Source organism: Varroa jacobsoni, unplaced genomic scaffold (assembly GCF_002532875.2).
Source record: "Varroa jacobsoni isolate VJ856 unplaced genomic scaffold, vjacob_1.0 scaffold_139, whole genome shotgun sequence".
Taxonomy (NCBI): domain Eukaryota; kingdom Metazoa; phylum Arthropoda; class Arachnida; order Mesostigmata; family Varroidae; genus Varroa; species Varroa jacobsoni.
In genome coordinates, this window is record NW_019213041.1 from 4,138 (window position 1) to 25,213 (window position 21,076).

The 21,076-nt window shown below is 39.7% G+C and overlaps 2 protein-coding genes across 9 annotated transcripts in view; one reads left to right on the plus strand and one right to left on the minus strand.

Moving 5' to 3' along the window:
• LOC111268830 (somatostatin receptor type 2) overlaps nt 1-21,076 on the plus strand; it is a 34,668-nt gene that overhangs the window by 2,392 nt on the left and 11,200 nt on the right. For 2 of the 8 annotated variants that reach the window (XM_022848032.2, XM_022848033.2), the window contains exons 2-4: nt 4,234-5,251; nt 5,822-5,959; nt 8,826-13,516. In XM_022848032.2, the coding sequence (XP_022703767.1) occupies nt 4,472-5,251; nt 5,822-5,959; nt 8,826-9,194 (1,287 nt within the window). In that variant the 5' untranslated portion in view covers nt 4,234-4,471 and the 3' untranslated portion in view covers nt 9,195-13,516. Of the gene's footprint in view, nt 1-4,233; nt 5,252-5,821; nt 5,960-8,825; nt 13,517-13,773; nt 15,343-18,909; nt 20,268-21,076 lie in introns of those variants that run through there. The other 6 variants (XM_022848087.2, XM_022848034.2, XM_022848043.2 and 3 more) reach the window with 6 other exon arrangements.
• On the minus strand, nt 15,230-19,422 carry LOC111268879 (sulfotransferase 1C2; the record flags this gene model as incomplete). Its single annotated transcript, XM_086971850.1, has 5 exons — nt 15,230-15,960; nt 16,174-16,370; nt 16,553-16,792; nt 17,227-17,302; nt 19,397-19,422. Coding segments are annotated over 5 exons (936 nt in total), but the record flags the coding sequence as incomplete, so codon positions are not given.

Below are 21,076 nucleotides of genomic sequence, written 5' to 3' on the forward strand. Positions count from 1 at the left end.
GATGTCGGATAGTAGAGTATGTTAAATCTCTGTCACATTATTACTGGTTTAGTCCCGGTCGCTTTCATCAGCATTTTATAGCACAAACTAGTGCAACTCTCTTATAATCCTATTAAAATACTGAGACTTCGTAATGATGGCACGAAAAAAGACGTCAGTGGATTGGAGCGAGACTTTCCGATTTTGACTTGTGTGAAGTTCATCGGTATCCAAAAACGCGCCCTAATTCGAGCTATTGGAGTCACCCGAACGAATCAGTCTGGCGATAGTGTCAAGCTAGAGATATAGTGACACATTTCTCAGTGTTTTCTGCCGTTTCTGTCCTGCCTATGAAAATCTGGCAACACCGTGGGCGACGTCAAGTAAACAGAGGCACAGCCAAATGAAGCATTACCCAGCGACCCGAAATTAGTTTGCCATTGAGCGACGTTCATCGTTTCAATCGCAGCTTTGACGGCCTAAAGAAATGCAGCTAGCTGGCAATAGTTTTGATTCGAATAGCGCGGCACTAGTCCAGTTCAGCATCCGCACTCGAGGCAGTGTTCAATACATTGTACTAACTTGAAACGTTCAGCAGTATGTATATTACCAATACCTGTGTTCATCTAAATTTAAATTGCGTGCCACTTTTCTTTTCTATAATCTTCTCAGTGCTCACTCGCAGTGGATATGAATATGTGTTTCTGTTCTGCAACTTCAGCTGGTGCTATGAAGAAGCTTATTCGATGGTTTACACTTGGCGATATTTTCGAAAAAATAACCGATCTTATCATAAAACCACAAGCATTTGACCGGAAGCCGTGAGCTTTGTTGACGATGGTTTATTTATTTATACGCGTGCGCGCGCAGCCGTTAGCAGACCTTAGACGTCTCTGTGGCTCAATATCGCTGTCTAATCTATTTTTAGTTCTTAGAAAAGAGGACATCAAGGGCGAGCCTATAATTAGGATGGGATGCCAGAACACTACTATTTGGAAGGCGTAAAGCAAGCAGAATTTTCGCACGTCGTGCATGGCGACACCGTATACAGGGCAAGACTTTCTGCTCCCGTAGAGCGAGGGCTGGATCAATACCAGGTCTGAGATGGGCTAACTAAACACTGAAAGAAACCCGTTTCACATAGCCCGAAGTGGGTTAACTGCAATAACCCTATAACTCGATGTTATTCGTTCCCAGTATGCATTGCGTTTCTTCATTCCGCTAGTTGCGATTTGGACGTGAGGTGAGCGATGGTCAAAAGCGTTATAGCTGGGTGACGGCTGGATATTCTGTATCCATTGGATACGCGAACGGTGTACGCTATATCGAGCCATTTCTGGACGAGTGAGGGAAACTACTATAAATAGGGTTAATACAGTAAGGGTACTCAAAGGTTTTGTCGTTGCTTTTTGGTAAACATCGGCACTAGAAGAGCGGTTGAATATAACTAGTAATTATTAGACAGTTTTTAGTCTACAGCTTATTCGAAGTACTGCTGATCTCGGTGACAGAGTTCAGGAAGCTTCTTACGAGCAGATCTGAGTGCCATGGGTCAAAGGTAGTAACCCCGAAACCAATTCCGATACTTTAACAATTTCCAAATAAGAACTCTGCTCTTCTAAAATTAGCTCTTATGAAAAATAAACATGCCAAATGTATATATAATTTTTAAAAATACATTCCATGATTAAATTCGGACTTGATCGCTGCCTTTGACACCAATTAATACATCCTCACACTGAAAATTCAATTAATATTTAGATCATATGTGGGTTCTGTGTCAGTCGGGACCGTCCATGTTTATGTCTACGTAACCAACGGCCAAAATTGACCTTGTGCAATAGATAAGCAAAGGTTTCTTCCGGCACTCATATGCTAGTGCTTCTGTTGGCGGAAATTGTCCTCGAGGACATGTTGTTTATATTCGGCTTGTACACTGATCCCCTCGGTCAGTACCGTCGTAGACTCAAAAAGAGATCTATCTCATGAGCAATGCAACCGCATTCGTTAATTATGTTAGGAACTCAGTATCGTTAGGAGCAATGGTGCGATGCGACGTGTGACACTGGCAAAAATTATCTAGGATCTAATTAACTTACTGTAACTGTTGTAGATTGTATTATGATGCGTTCGACAACGTTGTGTACTGCTCCATAATGACCGCTTAACTTCCTTCATGGCAAATACTAATACGTAAGACGATGATAACATCTTACAATGGATGGCTCTAGGAATCGAATGAATAAAGGATATATTCTAGATTCAGTAGTTAAATTGTGATAAGTAAGTTGAACTGATTATGACGCAGGCGGAAATGTCTCCATACAAAGAACTGGCATCTATCCTACACATCATCAAACTGACCAAGCAGAGAGCGTTCTTAATCATGATGCTGTGGCAGGACGTGACGAATCGTGTGTTAATCTGACCAGCTGGCCGTCTGTCTTCGCGTCGTGTAAAACAGATTTTCTATTTTAGCTATCCGATGCATTTTATCAGTTACCTGATATGATTGCACGTGGAAGGGAGCCAGTTCTAATAGAACTATGCAATATATAGGGTGAAGCAAAGGTTCTTTGATGGATGAAGGGTTTTTACATTGAATTCGTGCAATATCTACATATGTTCGATATACAAAGAATGGCACGTAAATTGAGGCAGATTCTAGCGGGTTGTTTGACGCGACGGGCATGGGCTAAACATTGTTATTAGCAGTAAATAAAACTGGCCTTTCCAAAACAAATTGCACACTCGTTATGACAGGAACGATACGCTGTTTTCGCAGTTTGAACGAAAAAGAGGCATTTTTACGTCTTTTCCTGCTGGACGAGCCTCACCGAGATGAATAACATCAAAAACTTAATTTTTTGTCTTAAGTTCAAAGTCTACGTTGTTGCTAGTTTTTATGGGGCATTTAAACACGTCCAAGAAGATTTGCATGAGGCAAACCGGTAAATCCTCAAAAGGCCTTAAGTTCAGGAATTCGAAAACTCATCAAAAAGCCATTTCCATGATATACCTATATTTTTGCCATTTAAAAGGAAGTTTTTTTAAAAAGGAAAATATGAATTGTCGACTGGGTCGTCCAGATAAATTCCAAAGAGTAGTCGTTTCGGACTCTTAATTTTTGAGATTTTTTACTTCCTGGCAGCAAACTTTAACTGCGTTGAATTTATTAAATCTAGCATATTTGAGCAAGACATTAGTAATATCGCTCTTTATTATTAAAAAGTTATTTGAAACATAATCTATAGAAGAAAGGAAGTAATTAACGGTTTCCGTCTCGAATTCAAGCTGTTTACACTTAATAAACGTAATCACTTGTAGGACATGTTGCAGAAAATGTAATGAAATAAAGGTGTAAGTGCAAGTATCTATATGCACATATATGTATTGAATCCTGAAGGACACCAAAAGAGTCTAATTGGTCAATAGGACCCAATCCTAAAACCTGGAATAACACATTAACTAGCATTTCCTCACATGGAAGGGCGCCTATTGATTGTAATAGACCTTCTAGAAAAGTCTACATTCCAAGTAGGAAATTATCTAAATGCCGCGATCGTGTAGGAGGCGCGGACCTCTGTCGCACACTAGCCTTTATATTGTGGTTTGACTAAGATACAGACCACTGTATAAGGTATAATTGTGGCGAGCCAGAAAGAGTCTGGCGCATTTTCGAATTATATTGCGAATTCAAATATGTTTTTAGGACTTTATGCTGCTGTTATCCGTCCTATTATCACGTCTGCATATCCATATACATGTTGCGAATCTGTTTCTATATATTTGCATCTGGTAACTGCTTAGAAACACGTCATGTAACGTATCTATCGTCGGGTATCAAACATTTAATCCTTATGCTTCGTTTTTGGTTTGCTGTGTATACTATTAATTATAAAATGTGTGGCTTTATTAACTGAATTCTATGGTAGAAGTTGTACGAGGCCCTCGTACACTTACCTTAGCAGTTTTTTTTTTTTTTATATACTTTATCGATTTGAATAAAACTCTCTTGAGAGTTAGGCACGCCGCTAAGGGGATGAGTCCATTATTAATATAGAGTGGTTTCGGAGTACGCGTTTTTGTTCCGATGCTCGCAACATCTGAAATAAGGTAGCACGGGAATAAGGGCATAATATGGTTTAATAAGAGACGCTCGGATCAATTCTAATCTAATTTCAGCTCAGTAACCGCAAGCAAGGGAACACATAGTAAAAACCTAACATCAATATTTCTATCTTGCTTTTTCAGAAAACGGGCATAGAAAAACAAAAATGGAAAACATTCTTACGGGTAGCATAGCAATTTAATACACGAATGCAAAGACTCAACTATACGCTTGCATTCGAATCAACATAGCGCAAAGAAATGATGCTGCCGCAAAAATCAACGCTGACCTCTTCACGAGAGCTCTTCTACCCTTCCGCCCGCTTCGACAGAACCTTAACTTGAACTTAGTCCTGTATTCGTTTCCAGTCAGATACGTTTTATGGAACACATCTTGCTGTCAATGATGGCGGTGCAGAACTACGAGGCAGATAGCATTGCCGATACTCCATATATGATGCAGAATATGATTGCGACCTTCTTCTTTATCGCCTACTTCTTCCTCGTTGTTGTGTCTATATGTGGATCCGTGACGATTATCTTTCTCGTGTTGCGCTACAGAAACTTGCGGTCGCGTCCCATCAATTTTTACTATGTAAACATGGCGTTTGCCGATCTCTTCTTGGCTAGCCTGGGTGCGCCGTTCCGTGCTCTCTATTATCTAAACATGAGATGGACGCTTGGCCCGTTTATGTGCCACTGGTTCGAGTTTGCCGAAAATCTCGGCTACTTCGTCCACGTCTATTCGTTGACAGTGGCCTCCTTCCTAATCCTGCAGGACGTTTCGGCGATTCGTCGTAGCTGTCTTAGAAACGAGAACATGGCAAAATCGACCTGTCTGCGATCGTACGCTGTCGGTTCTTTTGGCATCTGGAGCTTTGGCATACTCGCCTGTGTGCCATACTCAACATTCCGCAACTATATGCGAGAGCAATGCATAGTATCTGATCGAAATTTCTTTGTTCTACCAGAGAAACTCTTTGGCCCGTTCGTGCTGATAGTTGTCCCCGTTTCAGTAACGATTATCGCGATTCTTTTGATCATTTGCTGCGCGTGCAGCGCACGACGGATCGAGACGACGTATCACGAACATGTCCTGCTGCGAACACAGAAGTCCACCCGGCATGTTTCTCTTCTCATGCTAATCTATATACTTTGCCAGGTACGTTGGTAGATTGGTATAAGAAGCACACAACAACTTGAAGATTCAGTAGATATTCGCATAGTTATCTAACGTTGGAACTTTTGGTCCATCACTTGTCGAGTATGCGAAACTATAATAATAACATGGTAACGCCTGAGTGTAATTCATCAAACAAATACACAACTATGTAATAATAATACTCGTTAGTATTTTCACAGAATCAAGAGCGAGACATACATTTCACCCAGAGGACGTGTCTCATGTGCATTTGTCCGCAGTTATTTATCTACTTCGCTGTGGATTACAGTAACTTCAGCCGAGTTGGACATCAAACCGTACATTGTGTTCTTGTTAGATGTGCATTAAAAAGACATTTGAGTTAATAATTGTGATCGACCAATGACTGTCGAGGCTCAAAATGATGCTTCATTTATGAAGACCGAAGAGTGTTATTTGCCTCTGCCTATCTACGTTTCGTATCCCCTATGACACGTTCATATTTCTATTAGTAACAAACAACATGCCCGCTTACTCGAATATCACTTGTTTCAAGTGGATAACAAGTGGCCGCTGTTATATCCGTTCCAGATTCCCTACTTTGCATTGAAGTGGCTTTCCCTCAAAGGACTCGCACAGCATGACACCCTGCAGTTCTGCGCTGCGGGTCTTCGTCTGTCGGCAGTTTGTTTCAGCACTGCATTTTTCTGCTATATCAGCGATGAAAAGGTACGATGAATGATAGACTTTTTCTCATATCGAAAACTGTTTGTTTTCTTTAAGTATCAGCATGCTCATAGGATACATACAGGCGAGTCTATAGACTTCTCACTTATTTTCGGTCACTCACTTTCTCACTTATTTATTTGTGCAGGTGTTCGCGTAGTATTGTATACCCCCACCTGAGATATATCGCACATATACTTTAGAGGGATATGTTGATTCAACGCCGGCTGTATCTCAATACTATTACTGAGTTAAAATTTAATATGCTAATTAAAAAATAATTCACCAATAAATTATCATAGGTATAGATGTCATTATAAGAGTCCAAGAATGTACCGAGAACATACTTCTGATCAATAGGTTTAAAGGCAACCTGAAAGGAGTAAAAAATCAACAATTATTTCATTATTGTACGTTCTTTCAACACTAGCTACTTGGCGTCATGATCTTGCTCCACAACCGGGTTCAGCAGCCAAACCCATCGACATTCTATACCTATGAAAATTTCAATCGTGACCTAGCTCAGAATCGCATAATCGGAGATCGAAAACACGTTCAGCTATTGTGTGCGGCGGCCTGAATTTGGCCAAAGTTTCCCGAGACTCGTAACAAACGCTGTTTAAAGGAACGCTTCGAACAAGTACGGCCATTATGTTAATACGTTTCGCGTGAACGCGTGTATACGTGAGGATCGTTTTAATACTCTATGTATGGGTCGTTGGTGCTCGTACGAATTACCCAGCTACTCGTAGGGTATGCAAGACATTTGCAGGCACCTACTAAGCAGAGCAAGCAACTGTTGATCTCATCTTGTGCTCCCTTATATCTTCTATTGACAGACATGGCAGAGACACCCTTCCTACCAGTAGTGTCGGAGCTTTTAACTAGTAAGTCTCTACCAGTCGATAATGTGATAAACGAAGTGCACATTTCTTTTAACAGATAGGAACATGCGTTGAGCAAGCGAGTTCTTGGACAGAATGATCGCATTGCTCCTACAAGTCCCATGTCCACCCCTCTCTCCCAGATGAGCAACATTGATGGGTTTTATAGATAGCTGCGTTACCGTCGCCACTTTCGGTTTTTATTTCTAGACCGACTGTAGACTGTATGTAAAACCAACCGTGTGAGGGTGCCCTATAGTTTTTGGCTATATAGTGCCTTTCTGCGATCTGATAAGCCATGTGGTGCGCGCCCTGGACTTTGTAATTACTTAGTTTTCGTATATCTCTTCGATATTGCTAGCGTAGTAGCATGTTTTTACTAATTTTTTGATGCATCTTTTGCTTTCAAACTGGGGCTTGAACAATCTGATGCCTTAGGCTCATTGCCAGCGTCCTCTGTCTGTGTATAGATGCTTCCCTGTGAAAGATCCTTGAAGAACCGTTGGCACACATGTCCAGGTTCGAACGCGCGTGGAGAATCCCGCCGTTAGTAAAAATGTAAAGTGAGAAAAATAATGAAAATAGCATTATTAAACTACTGCTAGAAGGTACCTCCAAACCCACAAGTTGACATGAGTAAAGAGGGCGCGCAGGAAGGCCTGTGTCCGGCTATATCCTTTTAGCAAACCGCAAAGCTCGTTAAAAGATTATGAAAAGGAAGAACTAGTACCGCGATTTCGACTCGTCTCGCGTGCGACTTCGTCCTTTAAAAAGCTACCGATTAATAAGGGTCGATGTGATTACTGGGAAAAATTTCACAGACGGCTTGTTTCGCCAGGGTGGAATGAAAGTAGATGGTCCCCCTAAAGTGCAAGTTTCTATGGAAACCTGAATGCATAATTTTCCTGAAAAGAGTCTAGTCTAGCTTCGTAATCGGCGATGTGAACTCAAAAGGGATTGGAATTTGTCACTTTTATGACAAGGTTCAGATCGAATATAGCATGAATCTTTGATTGACTATGTGGAGTTTGGGGTTTAGCTTATGAGTATTTTGGGATTGACTGATTCTAGATGTTGTAATATGGTACAACCGATATTATCAGGGCCCGATGGGCGCCGGGCAGACATTACGTAGTTGATAAACTATGATGCAGTTTTTAAGTAGAAGTGCCTGATCTGCGTTAGCCTACTTATTTTGGTCCTTCAATGGTGAATGAGTTACGTATTTTCCTACTAATGTATGGGACATACGAGGCCCAGGTTCGAAACCGGACACACTTCTAATAAAAATACGAGCAATAGAAAAAGAAACGATGAACATAGTAATCTTTATTACTGCTTGGTCCCGTCCCTGACAGACCTTTGAAACAATCCTATACCGAAGCCTGTCATAAAATGAGAGCTTGTCGAGACTGGGAATCAGCTATAATTTCTTAGGCCTGCTAATATTCCGCTACAACTGGACATCCGCGTCTTGGTAGATTTGAAATTCTCTCCCGCTTTCGCGTAAGAATTATCGCATGAGATTACTGGCTCAGCATCCACTTCCTAAAGCTTCAGTACAATCCATCTCCTCCACCGAAAGAGTTAAGTGTATATACTAATTTGTAAGACACCCAAAACAATATTTCATGAAGTCAAACTAAGCGCGGCTAAAATAATTTTGTTGTCTTATGCTATCCAGTACAACCATCAAATAATTTTCTCGTTTTGAATAAAAACTCGTAACGTTATACGCAGACAGGCGAAACGATCTAGTTCCCAATTTCATTTGAAATTTAGCGCTACATTAGGTTGCAACCTTAAACGTAGGCCCTTTTGCGCGGAAATTAGTTGCTGTGGACAAGTTTCACAGTGCTGCTGCTGCTGAAGACTTTAGTTCGCACATGGTAATCAACTAACGAAAAACACGTGCTTCGGCCGCTCTGCACGGAACAAGCATGAGATCAAACGGAGCATTAATTTTTGCTATTTTATTTTTTAAGGTCCTTTACAACGTACGTCATGTTATGGCGGAAAAGGAGAACGTCGTTAATAAACCGAAATCAAAATCAAGAGGTGGTACAGGGGGAAAGCCTCGTGCACTCGCAGACAAAATCCCGTTGAGAAGCGTAAGCGACAATCAATATCAACCGCCGGCAGGCCAAAGTGAGTTTCGTCAGGATGACTGTTATGCGCGTAACAATCCGAACACGTTACTGATGCAACACGCTACCAGCAGTAGCACCTACGATAGCGGTTCATTCAACGAGCGGCACAAAACAGTTTCCAGAACAGTGGCCAGGCGTCACCATGGAAACGGTGATGATTTGACGTTACCACTGCGTAGAGAACAGCCAGAAACCTACGTTTAGCCAGTGTCGTCAGCCAGGGAAACAGAACGGGACACTAACTAGGTCAGTACTTCGAAAGGCTATATTGTTGAGCAAACCGTTCGAAATAGATAAAACACACTCCCACACCACGGACAGAAGGTTAACATCGCTGTGCAGAAATAACTGCCCAATTGTCGATACTTTTTACGAATAAATAAGCTGATATCGTATGTTAGAGGAGACGTGCAATGTGCTAACCAGTCACTAATCTGTCAAAGTGTAAATCAACGCGTCACTGCAAATGGCAGAGCTTACTTTATATAGCCGAAAAACGCGTCAGGCAAATCTCATTCAAGGCTGTGTAACGATCAGAGAGAAAGTCAGTTTGGCTCAGGAAATCCTATTACTTTTATACGCAGAAAGACATGTCATAAATATAATGTAATCCTTAGATTGTAAGAAAAAAAAAACTAACAAAATCATATTAAAGTTGTTGTACAGTCTCTGAGGTGTTATGAAGTCCTGTTGGCAAGATGTTTCTGGCGTCTCGGAAGTTCCGGTTCTCTGAATTATGAGAGGTAATTGGCGTTTGAAGGCACGACGTTTTTGAATCAGCAGACGTTGCAACTGTCGAGTTCCAATAACCTCGGTTAGCCTTCACGCTAGAAGCGGCATAACGTGTAATCCATTAAATCTCTAACTTCCCTACTGTATATATATATATATATATATATATATATATATATATATATATAGTAGGTAATACCAAGTGCGAAAATATTCTTCCAATCGATATGACTTCTTTCTAATAAGATATCAGCGAAAACAGTTTAATCTACTGAAAGCCCAAATACTTATTACTAATTTACCATAGACCCATTACCATTACCCATAGACCTTTCTGGGTTATACTTTGCATTTAAACACATTAAACTGGTTAGGTCGAAGAGTAAGAACGTTTGGTGTACAAGCGGCGCTTTTTTCTGTTGTTGCTTCTTAACTTAGTACTATTTAACCACCGATTGCGGATGAAACAAGAGCATTGTTATTACATAAACATGCCTACTTTCGTTTTTCAAACATGTGCGGCAGTTAAGCTTGCGTTTCTACAGTCCTGCAGTCATCCATAATTTCAATGACAGGCGATAGACTGTCCCTAATTAAAATCGAACTTACGACCATCCCACCTATTTAATATCATTTCTTAGAGTTTTTGCGAACATTGCCATTTAAGCCATTATGATATCGATTCAAATATGACCTAGTGCGAGCCTGGCACATTTTACATCGCACCTGTAGCCTAAAATACAGGAAAATGGTCCCAACTATATAAAAAATGGTGCTGCATAGCGAAGCGCTACTTAGAAGCCTATGTAACAAATCTATAGCTGTAGGAGCACACCTGAACAAATCGGTCGATACTAAAGGCTTGTTAGGTAAGCGACGATTAAATTAGGTGTTAAAATAGTATCGAAAAAAAAAGCATCAAAGTAAGAAGATGTGAGCATCATTTACCATTAAGGGTGTCATCGAAACATTATCAGTGATAACTCAATGTACAAATAAACATATACGGCCAAATTTTTGAATAAATGACAATGATTAAAAGCTATTTCAACATAACTGTACTGCACATATCATTACAAAACTAAAAACCATATCTGAACACACATAAAATTCACGTACGGTGACAACATCCACGTTCACACATATCTGAAATCGGCGTGATTCTCCCCAGAACACAAACCGTGATTTTTCAGCCCAGAAAAACCATGGGACATATGTAAGCCTGTTTAGTAGCGTACAGACACAAGTCTAACAACGTAACACGCAAATGTTCTTTATTAAGTAATACTGCTCCTTTAGGTTAGTGTGCGAGGGCTTTATCCGATAGGGATCGGCCACTGAAGTGACTCCGGTTATTCGAACGCCCATAGCCAGCCATATAGCATACGAACATTATATCAATGATTGGCACGACAAAGCATTTCTGTGAAGTAATGATCCGGAGGGTGATTTTTGCCCAGAAAAGACGCCCTTGTAAATCAGTTACGGGGCAATGAACAAATAACATATTTGTAAAGAAAAAAAAGCCTTAGTAAGCATAAGGTCAGGTTTTTTGGCCTTCCCCAAAAAATCACTTTTTACCGCTTAATGAGTTCCTATAATTGTGTTCCTATAGTTTGGAGTTTTTGAGGCAGAGGAAGCCAATCGAAGGAAGGTTAGATAGATTAATTAACGAGATAATGTGCCAAAACAACCTAATAGTAACGTATATCATTACGTTAGTGTTAATGAGGTAACTTCGGTTGGGTTCGTTGATTTATTTGTTTTAATATTTATTAGACATCCCATGAGTTTATTTAGGATATTTAGGATGGTAATAATATATTGTGTGTCTATCCGAGCGATGACAAACAACAAAACTACTATTTTATAGACATTGTAGTAGGTGATTTTCAATGCCCATTTAAAATTGCTTTAGACCGGCTGCACCTACAATGGATCATAGGATTTGGAATCAGAACATGAGATGTTGCACTTTAGAGTTTGACGTTAGGCTGTGTATCCTAATTGTCGTTTCTATGTTAACTAAGACCTTACTATATATATATATATATATATATATATATATATATATATATTCAACTTAGCTAAATCAAATGAACAGAGATTCCAAACATCATCGTGCCGAAGTTACTTGACTAGAGAATGAACAAAAGTTTTAACTAGAGACCTAGGACGCAGGTTACTGTCATCTGAGTATATTACCTTTCAACTCCGTTTAATAATTATTAACTAACCGTTAATAAACTCAATTAAACTAACTAAATTAAATAACTAGCCGTTACCTAAAACTCTATGATCATTTCACAGTAATAGATCAATTATAGCCATCTGTTTATTAGCGTTACTATAGTCATTGTTGACCTCTGCTATCTATTCGAACTCTTCAAATCTATGGGGGCTGTTCAAAAGTACTGCATATATAGAGGGTTTCCACTTTTATCTTTGCAAGCGAAGTAGTTGATTGGGAAGTTACCCGATTTCCAATGCATGTAAAAGTCTTTTGTTAATTGCTGGCTCCCGCTTGGCAATGTGGCTAAATCAAAGAATAAGTTAGGAAAAGCGTCGTCATTCGTCAAGAAAGATTCATTTCTCAATGTCTTTTTATTTGACTGAATATCAGGCACACTAAACGATTGCTGTGGTGTTCCTATTTCGCTTCGTGCCCTCCTATGGCCTACAAAAATCCTATTGACAACGTACCGAAAATACTCTGTTTTATTAGTAACAAACATAGACAAGATTATATCATGAGTGATTTTACTTGTTGTGGCCATTTTTGTGATAATACCAGATAGGCCGATTTGGACATTGAGTCCTCTCAATAGTGTATGTCGAGTAGGGCTAGTTTATCGTCTGATTGAATGCGTCTTTACATGGATACAAGTTTATATCGTAAACTGATTTAATTATTGCAATGGATGGGAGAAGTCCAACTTTCCAAGCAATATAGAATATTCTCAAAGAAAACCGCGGCTCGTCGTAATAAAAGAAATATTTACAAATCTCGCAAAGAAATAACCACTCAGAACCAACTGTTCAGGATAGACGGCTCATATTCGCACCTTTCAAAGCAGAATATCCTATTGGGCCATGGGAGGCCTTTTTAGGTCAGGTTTTTCTGTAGTTTGTAGCGCGGCTAACCCTAGTGCAGGGAATTGCGTTCTTTCTTTAGAGGCATGTGGGTTCGGGACACGTGCCGGAATCCGCACGTCGGGTTCAGCTGCATTTTGATGAAAGAAACAGATGTTTCATACACGATCAGAGCACTTGGTCCAGAGTTGTGCGCTACGATCATGTCACCGATGCCGTAATGGTGGGGGTTTTGTGGTGAATACGTTTTTTCCTGCTAAAAGTTGCCCAAGATGGTTCCGTGTTGCCTTTCGGGCCCAACATTCAAAAATATTTCACAACATGAAATATGACTGTGAGTACCGAGGATGAAAAAATTTTTTTTCTTTTCCTTTTTGCTTTCCTTGTAGATGTTTACCCTATTAACACTTTTGCCGCCACAGGAATAATGGTAAAATGGGCCGCGAAAGAATAAGGGTACCTGCTGAATGAGAGCAAGCTTGAGTTATGGGCCAAAGTTGCAACTGTTCATAAAACGCCAGGAAATGCTCAAACATAGTTAAGCATATCGATAGATATAAAGGCGGAGCAGCTATTTTACTAATAAAGTACATAACTAATGCTCAACGTGTCAACAATTGTGTACAGGTAATCCAATATAAGCTAGGATTAAGTTGCTCTTCACTTAATTGTTAATAAAAAAAATTTGTTTTTTATTTCTATCTATCTATCGCCAGATTTAGCAGAGTTTGTCTGTCCTTCGTGCATGATCTTTTTTTGACCAATCGATGCTGATTGATTTACGTATTTAGACGTATATTGTTGCTGGTTGTAATCGATAGTGCAGTAAATCGGCTCGGTAAGTGCTTCGTTCTTGTTTCCTATACTGTAATTGCTTGATATCGGCTGGATTTGGATAACTACGATTGTTCGCTATCTTACTATTGCGTTCGTTATTTTTATTATCATTGCTTGCCAGAAGAAAAATAATCGGCCACTACACTTCCGCGTTTATCGTCCGCGACGACAGTCAGCGTCATCATCACTTTGATCATGGCCATCATAAGAAAATGCAACAACAGAAACTAATCTATCTACATTGTGTAGATGGCCATGGCAGTACAAGACAACGTCACCCAGGGTTGAAGCGCGCGCACTTCCAGTAAACAGTCGACATGTATCGTTGCTATTGGCACGATATTGGCGCCAGTAGCCTCAGAAGCAGCTGCATCATCGCGTGGTGCTTTTATGTAACAACGGCAGAGACGACGGCGGCGGCGGCGGCGGCGGCGACGGTGACTTATTGCGAATCGGTCCATTCATTAATACGTTAGCTGTCCCTGTTCGACCCAGCCACAAGCGCCGCCTTCTGTCTCAAGCAAGCGCTAGCTAGTCCGCGCAAATCATGTTGTTTATTATCAGTTCCTTTGGGGTATCTGTCAGTGTATCAGGCCGATCGCTTGCAAGCGGCTTTGGGTTCTTGTTTTTCCAGCGTGGACACAGTATATTAACGAGATACGGTTGTAGTCGGAAGTCGGTGCAGCAATCGATGACGTAGTAATGAACTTGCCTTGATTAACCTAGCGCGAAAATGATTATCAATACAAAACGTTATCATGCGATAATATATAAACCGAATCGATAACAACCTTTGAATGTTCCAAACAGTTGAATAGATGTGAATTTCTTTGGACAGGGCCTTGATGAAGGTACCTTGGAATTCTTGCTTTTTCAGGAATTAAACAAGTGCGATACAACAGCGAGACGAGGCAAAAAAAGAAAGACTTTGAGAAAAGTCCCTGCCCACTTTAAAAGGACCTCTCTTGACACTCTGAAAACGTTTCGTCGGGGGTTAAAAGGTCTTCATTGCATAGCTGTTTAAGTAGTAGAGGATACGCCAACCATGGCAATAAGTAGCGGGCTTAACTGTGCTCCATATTTCTGGCAGTGACAACCTAACACCGCTTCTATACTGTTTGAGTACAATGGTATAATGCCATAGGATAAGTTTATGCCTAGAGTGAAATGGCTTCGACAATGATTACTGTGATACATCAAACAATTTTCTTCATTAATATCAGGATAGCCTGTACAAAATATTAGAGGAATATAACAGTGGTTTTAGAGTACCCCTGTCGCAAATGTTGTCTCTCTTTATCGTAATTATTTGTTTATCTATTTCCACTCGTCTTGACTAATGTAAAATTAAGACTCCCCGACTATCCAAATATTATTTTCAGACCGACCTGAGGCTTTTGCCTCAACCTGTACCAATAGCGCTCAGTGTCAACACTGTTCGTCTGTTGACCTGAATCCGGCAAGTACTTTCTTATTTTTCCTCTGCGTGAGACATTATAATATGTTCAGTTGATTGAAGGCTGTGAGTTCACCCTCAAATGTGGGACTTTTCTAACTTGATTTAAAACGACGTGATATACTTTTGGTGATGTATTTTTTTTTTTATTTATTTTCTCTTCGAAGTAAACAATTCTCGTTCTAGCATAGTAATAAAGGGTATTGTATTACAAGGTTTTGCTTTGTAATAAATGCTTTTTTATTTTGAAAATAGAAATTTTGTTCAGGTGTATGACATAAACATTCCCTTAGCACATATGCAGTACGGGCTTGTAATCGCGGGTAATCCCTGCAACAGGATCGGATTCGTTGTTCCCATTTGGGTTAAATATGACTTTTAACGGTAGGATGAATGAGCACGGTATTATGCTGATACATCACAGTCCTCACGCGTTTTCATCCCTAGCTGTAACTCTATTTCACGGGCAGTGGATCAAATACATTATAGGTACGCCATTTGCGAACAAGTTCTGGGAATTCTTCGTCAAATTCTTTCAAAATCCTAGCCTCCATACGCTCATTTTGCTCAGGCGTGAAATGGTTCTTCCAGTCATTAATTGTCCCTTTACGTACAAAGTTCTTGAACTCGGTCACACCATTGGCTAAGCCGGTTTCATTAGCAGAGTTCGACCCTATCGCTGGTTTAGGTGCATTGCAGGTGGCAAATTGTCGTATTCCTTCGGGCAGGTTCTCATCGCCATCGATTTTGAATGAGTCGAAGTCTTCCTTCATTTTCTTGATTGAACTCCCTTCGATAACTTTTTCCAGAAGACCTGCTTTTAGCTTCGTCTCATACTCTTCGCCTAGGAACCTGAGCAATACGCCAATTGCATAATTAGTTGTCAGTACCTTCAGCTAGGTGACTTTATATTATGAAAACAAAACTTAGGCTATATATCATAAGCTGAAGAAATACTGTTTCGACAACAGCATTATGTACAGGTCTTTGTTTTTTGTTTCGCGAAACCTTTGTGACGCACAACGTTGCAGGAAAAGTTCATAAAAATAAGCGGATGCTGGATACCTTCCTAGATTGAGGATTTCGGCCGGTCCGTTTATCTTCATGTCCTCGAAGTAAATGAAGTGGATATTGTTCCGGTGCCTTTGTTTAAGCCACGAACGTACGTGTTCAAAGTAGCAGCCGAAGTCAGTCTTGCCAGCCATGAATAACTCAAAAAATTCAGCAAACGTTCCATCAGAGAAATTGTAAGCTGGATAAGTCTAAACGAGAATATCGAGCGAACGTGTTAGAATGCTGCACTATCTGACACTATTAAAAATGGTAGAGAAAGAGTCAGCAAATAGATATTCACACCCCACAGTAACCAATGACGAGTTGTCTACTAAAATGAGCGAGTGTTATAGTAATCGTTGTCATGTGTAAGTAGACGAGTTTTGTTTACCTTCGAGGTATGATAGTAGAATGAAACAACGCAATCCTTCGGATTCCTAATCGCGTACACGTATTTTGCTTTCGGCGAAAAGGGTACATGATTAAATGATAAGTGAGTTTTGATCGCTCCAGGTCTACGCATCTGCTTGACAGCTTCAGCGCCAAACATCTCAAGGAATGGCGTGTCTTTCAACCGCTGCACGTGGCTTGTCGGAGATGTTCCATCGTTGAAGATTAGATAGCAAATTTCCTACAAAACGTGATTTGTGTGCCGAACAATTAAAGGACGGGATATTTTAGGATCACTTAAGAAGGCCAGACACCTGTAAATAAGCACGTGCGTTTCATTTCAAGCGTTTCAAATTCTACTGGGGTTTATAGTTTACGTTTCTAAACTAGTCGACTTTCATAGTAACAGCTTTTAGGCTTGCAGATAACGTCACGAGCTACCCATATCAGCGTGATTTCAGATTTTCTCAGAATACTAAATGAATTTAGCCGAGCTAGATAGGCGAATCTCTGCCCATGCGCGTCATACAACCCCGCCACGTTTGTTCGTGTGTTGCTTGATGTTTTAAAGGTGTACTCGCACATATTTAATTGTTTGTTATGGTTACTAGAATGAGACAATAGATTGATTAACACATATTATTATTACTGAGATTCTAGAATTTTTTAATTTACCTGTAGCCAAGTTGTGCCGGACTTCGGAAAGGTTGCGATGAAGATGTCGTTCTCAGTTGGTTTATAACGTATTGCGCTGTGGAAACGGTCTATATTAAACGAACAGCTCAAACGTAAGCCATCGAAGTTATAATACAGGGGCCTAGTGCTACACGGTGTATCTAATCCTGTTTGGTTTGACTTAAGTGTCATTATTGGAGTGGCGCGTTGTCCTCAAGTGGTCAGCAGGCTTCTCTTCAGTGCGACCTTAGGAAAAGATCAAAGGCAAGCAGTCTGTTAAATTGATTTATAGACTGCAAAGAAAATCAAGCGATACGGGCCGGCACGTTTGACCCAAGGCCTTAAAAAACCGAAAACTCTATAAATGTAAAAATAGGATTAACTGAAACCTGTTTAGGTATTTTCCTCTTGTCTAAATCAACAAAAGGCAGCAGTGATTTATTTTCACAGTGTGTTGAACAAACAAATTTAGCCTGTACGTTGATGAAGGTTCTGCAGATATTTCGTAAGGTTTGATAATTTGTAAGGCGTTCTAGAATACAAGGTTGGTTTTTTTTTAGTACAACTGTTTATACTCTAACAGACCATAATGGCGCCTGATTTATTCGTTCTATGGGAGATGTTTACGTTTTCGTGAAAAGACAGTGCAGCAGATATTCATTCAAGCCCGACGGTAAGAATCTAGTCATCATGCTATTGCTGAAATGCCATTGCATATATGGGAGATACGAGCTTTTCCAACTTTCGATTGGGCAATACTGTAAACATCCATTGTTAATTGCAGCGCTCTGCGTAACTGCCAAACGACACTGGTTTGGCCGTTATTGACACGCGTTATATCTTCTAAGCGAATAGAGCTACCGACGGCATTTTCATGCCATGACATTATTATAGCTAGAAAAAAAATGTAGCCGGGCGGGATTATAGTCGCCTTTTGATACTTTCATCGAGGATCGATGAGTGAAATTGGTGGCTTCACTGCTAATGATTTAGACGAAATCGAAGATGCAACGGGACACATTGGAGACAAGCGGTCTCACTCTGACTGATAAATGTCACTTATACTCGAGACTCTCTTGTCCTAAGGCTATAAAACAGTTACCTTCTGGCTTCATATAACTGTCTGACTTAGATACACAATACCTTACGCTTCACTTTTTAGCGCGTCATTTTGACAACCAACACAGATTTAGTTAGCCTGCGGATGTTTTTCTAACCGGTCGACCATGTCCGAATTTTCAGTTGATTGCAGATCTATGTTCTAGAGGAAAACGCGCTCGATTCATTTAGCTGTTGATCTCTAACTTAAATAGTATAATGATAATAGTAGATGAAAACGATGGCGTAAAACGGACGGTCTGAACCGATGAACGACTTTCTACTCTAGTTTTAGCTTTCTGCTGCCATCGCTAGTACATCCACATATAAAAGAAATGAAGTCTACAAAGAGCAAAAACGTCTGGGCATTTGTTTGACACTACTTTTTCCTTCCATGCAATCGAAGTGGTCGATGAACACTAAGACGGAGATGTAATCGGATAACCGGAGGAAATTCGCACACACCTGGTGCATTTTTTTTCAGTTGCTTCTCGAGTTATACATAAACGTTGAAATTTGTGACAGGCACAAAGGTGTTCAATAACCCTAAGGCTGATACCCTTTGTCTCTTTTTCTACTTGCCAGACCGGAAGACTGAGCCGAGCAACTAGCTTCTACAATTCCCCCGAAGAAATGCAAATTGCATTAAAGAAATTCGGCGTTAAATGTTAACAATGTTCATTCGTGAAAGTAACCTGAATAGAAATAATTTGATTTATATTCACAGATCACTTATAAAGCTTTTGCACTTAAAATACGTTTTCTTCAATAGCCAGTTTCAGTACTTCGTATGCGTGCTTAGAGGTAGCACTCAGCTTCATTACGGAAATATTGGTTGCGTTTGTTATTGTTGTTGAACATTTCAAAATGCATTAAACATGTCTAGTTATTCGTAAAAAAACTTTAGACGTAAGACATTGTTTCTTTTAATAAGCCCGTAAGGGGTACAATCAACTGCCGTAGTGATCGGCAGCGGCCACATCGTCCACCCGTCTTTAGATAACGATAAACATTTGTAATTTTAACGAATATAATCACCGACACAAGTATAATCGATATATCAACCTCTTACCTTTTCACTTCTCCAAGGCAGCCAATTTAGTTTTTGTTTTTCAACAATTTTAACTTGTCCGTGGCAGTTGGTCGACTGGAGCGCCTCCTGGTTTCTGTCGTTCGAGATGAGTGAGGTGGGCCCAATCGTGTTTTGAGCGAAATAGCCTTGAAGCTTAAGTGCTGCTGCGTTTATGACTATTAGAGGGTACTAGTCGGTCATACAATTACTGTACGCTCACAGAGAGGCGCATGTGTAGTTTTTGGCGGGAAACTCAAAGCGACAAGGCACGTCCGTATCACTGACTATTGTTACACTTTATCAAAATGACTCTTGCAAACAGGTAGATGGCAACAAAGAGAATAGTTTCATTATTGTTTTTGTTGAATTTGGGTCAATAGTGACGCGAAATCACCAGACATGTGCGTTGCTTACATTATCCGATATTATATTGAGGGTGGCCACGAGGCACCTTATACCTAATTAAATTGTGTTCTATGGAATAATAATGCTTTCGAAGCTGCAAGCGGACTTTTCTTCATTATCGTTTGTTTTCCAAAACGCAACCGTAGTATGAGCTGGGTTGACAAAAAAACTCACCCAAGAGTTGATATGAGTTTGTTCGTCTTTAAAGAAGTGTTTTTTTATTAAAAAATTATGTTTAGAAAAGCGCTTATTAGAGATACTTATATCTCCGTTAGATGTATATGTCTAGGATATGAACAGACTACTTACCTCTATATGACACAATAGAATAAATAGATTTTTCGAATCCGATCATCCATATTCTTTCAATCTAATCCAACTTTAGCAGTAATCTATTTTTCAAACAACTACTTATCTACAAAAATTCAAATACACTGAAAATAAAACGACGACTTATTGTTACATACGTAAGTCTGTTTTTATTCATTTCCTCAGGAAATATTTACTCATACTATATCAAACATCACCAAAACATAGAAGTATTTAATTTTTGCTTTTTTTCTTTTTATAATGAGTGGTTGCATATATGGAACTGAATGAATCACGATAGTCTTTCGGCTGGATGTATCGATTTTGTTTCCAAAATTTACACAGCAAAGCTTTTTTTTAATATTTTTTTTTCATAATAAAAGAGAAACACATATTTTATACGCCTCGATTAGCGTATAGACCTTGTTCCTGACACGTTAACAGCTTGAAGATTTTATTTCATCCTTTGCTATATTTCGTTAATATTTTGACATTTTCTTCTAGAAACGAGTTAAGATAAACCAACTCTATAAGTACAACTTTCCAAGTAACATTTATTAGAAATTCGTTCAACAGACTCCCGAAAAGCACCTTTTGCCCCATTGTTACCTGAGCAAAATTACACGGCCAATAGAATTTTCGCAATTCTTACTTTAAAATATAAATATATAGCTCATCGATGCCTTCCCCTTGCATAAAACACCCTGTTAGATTTTCAACCTATCAAATAGCATTTAGGAAGCTGAAGCTTGAGAATGCGAGATTTCGATTCAGCTCATCGAGAACTTTCAATTGGTATCAAAAAATACCTCACTTACATAAAGTTTTATCGAAAAATGAATTTCTCCCTATTACTTTCCGTTTTTCGTCTTTTTCAAGCCGAAAAACTTTAATCGCAGGAAAATCATTGCGTTGTTATTTAGCTCGTCAGGATCTATCAGTCAGTGCCAACAAACGGCGTCAACA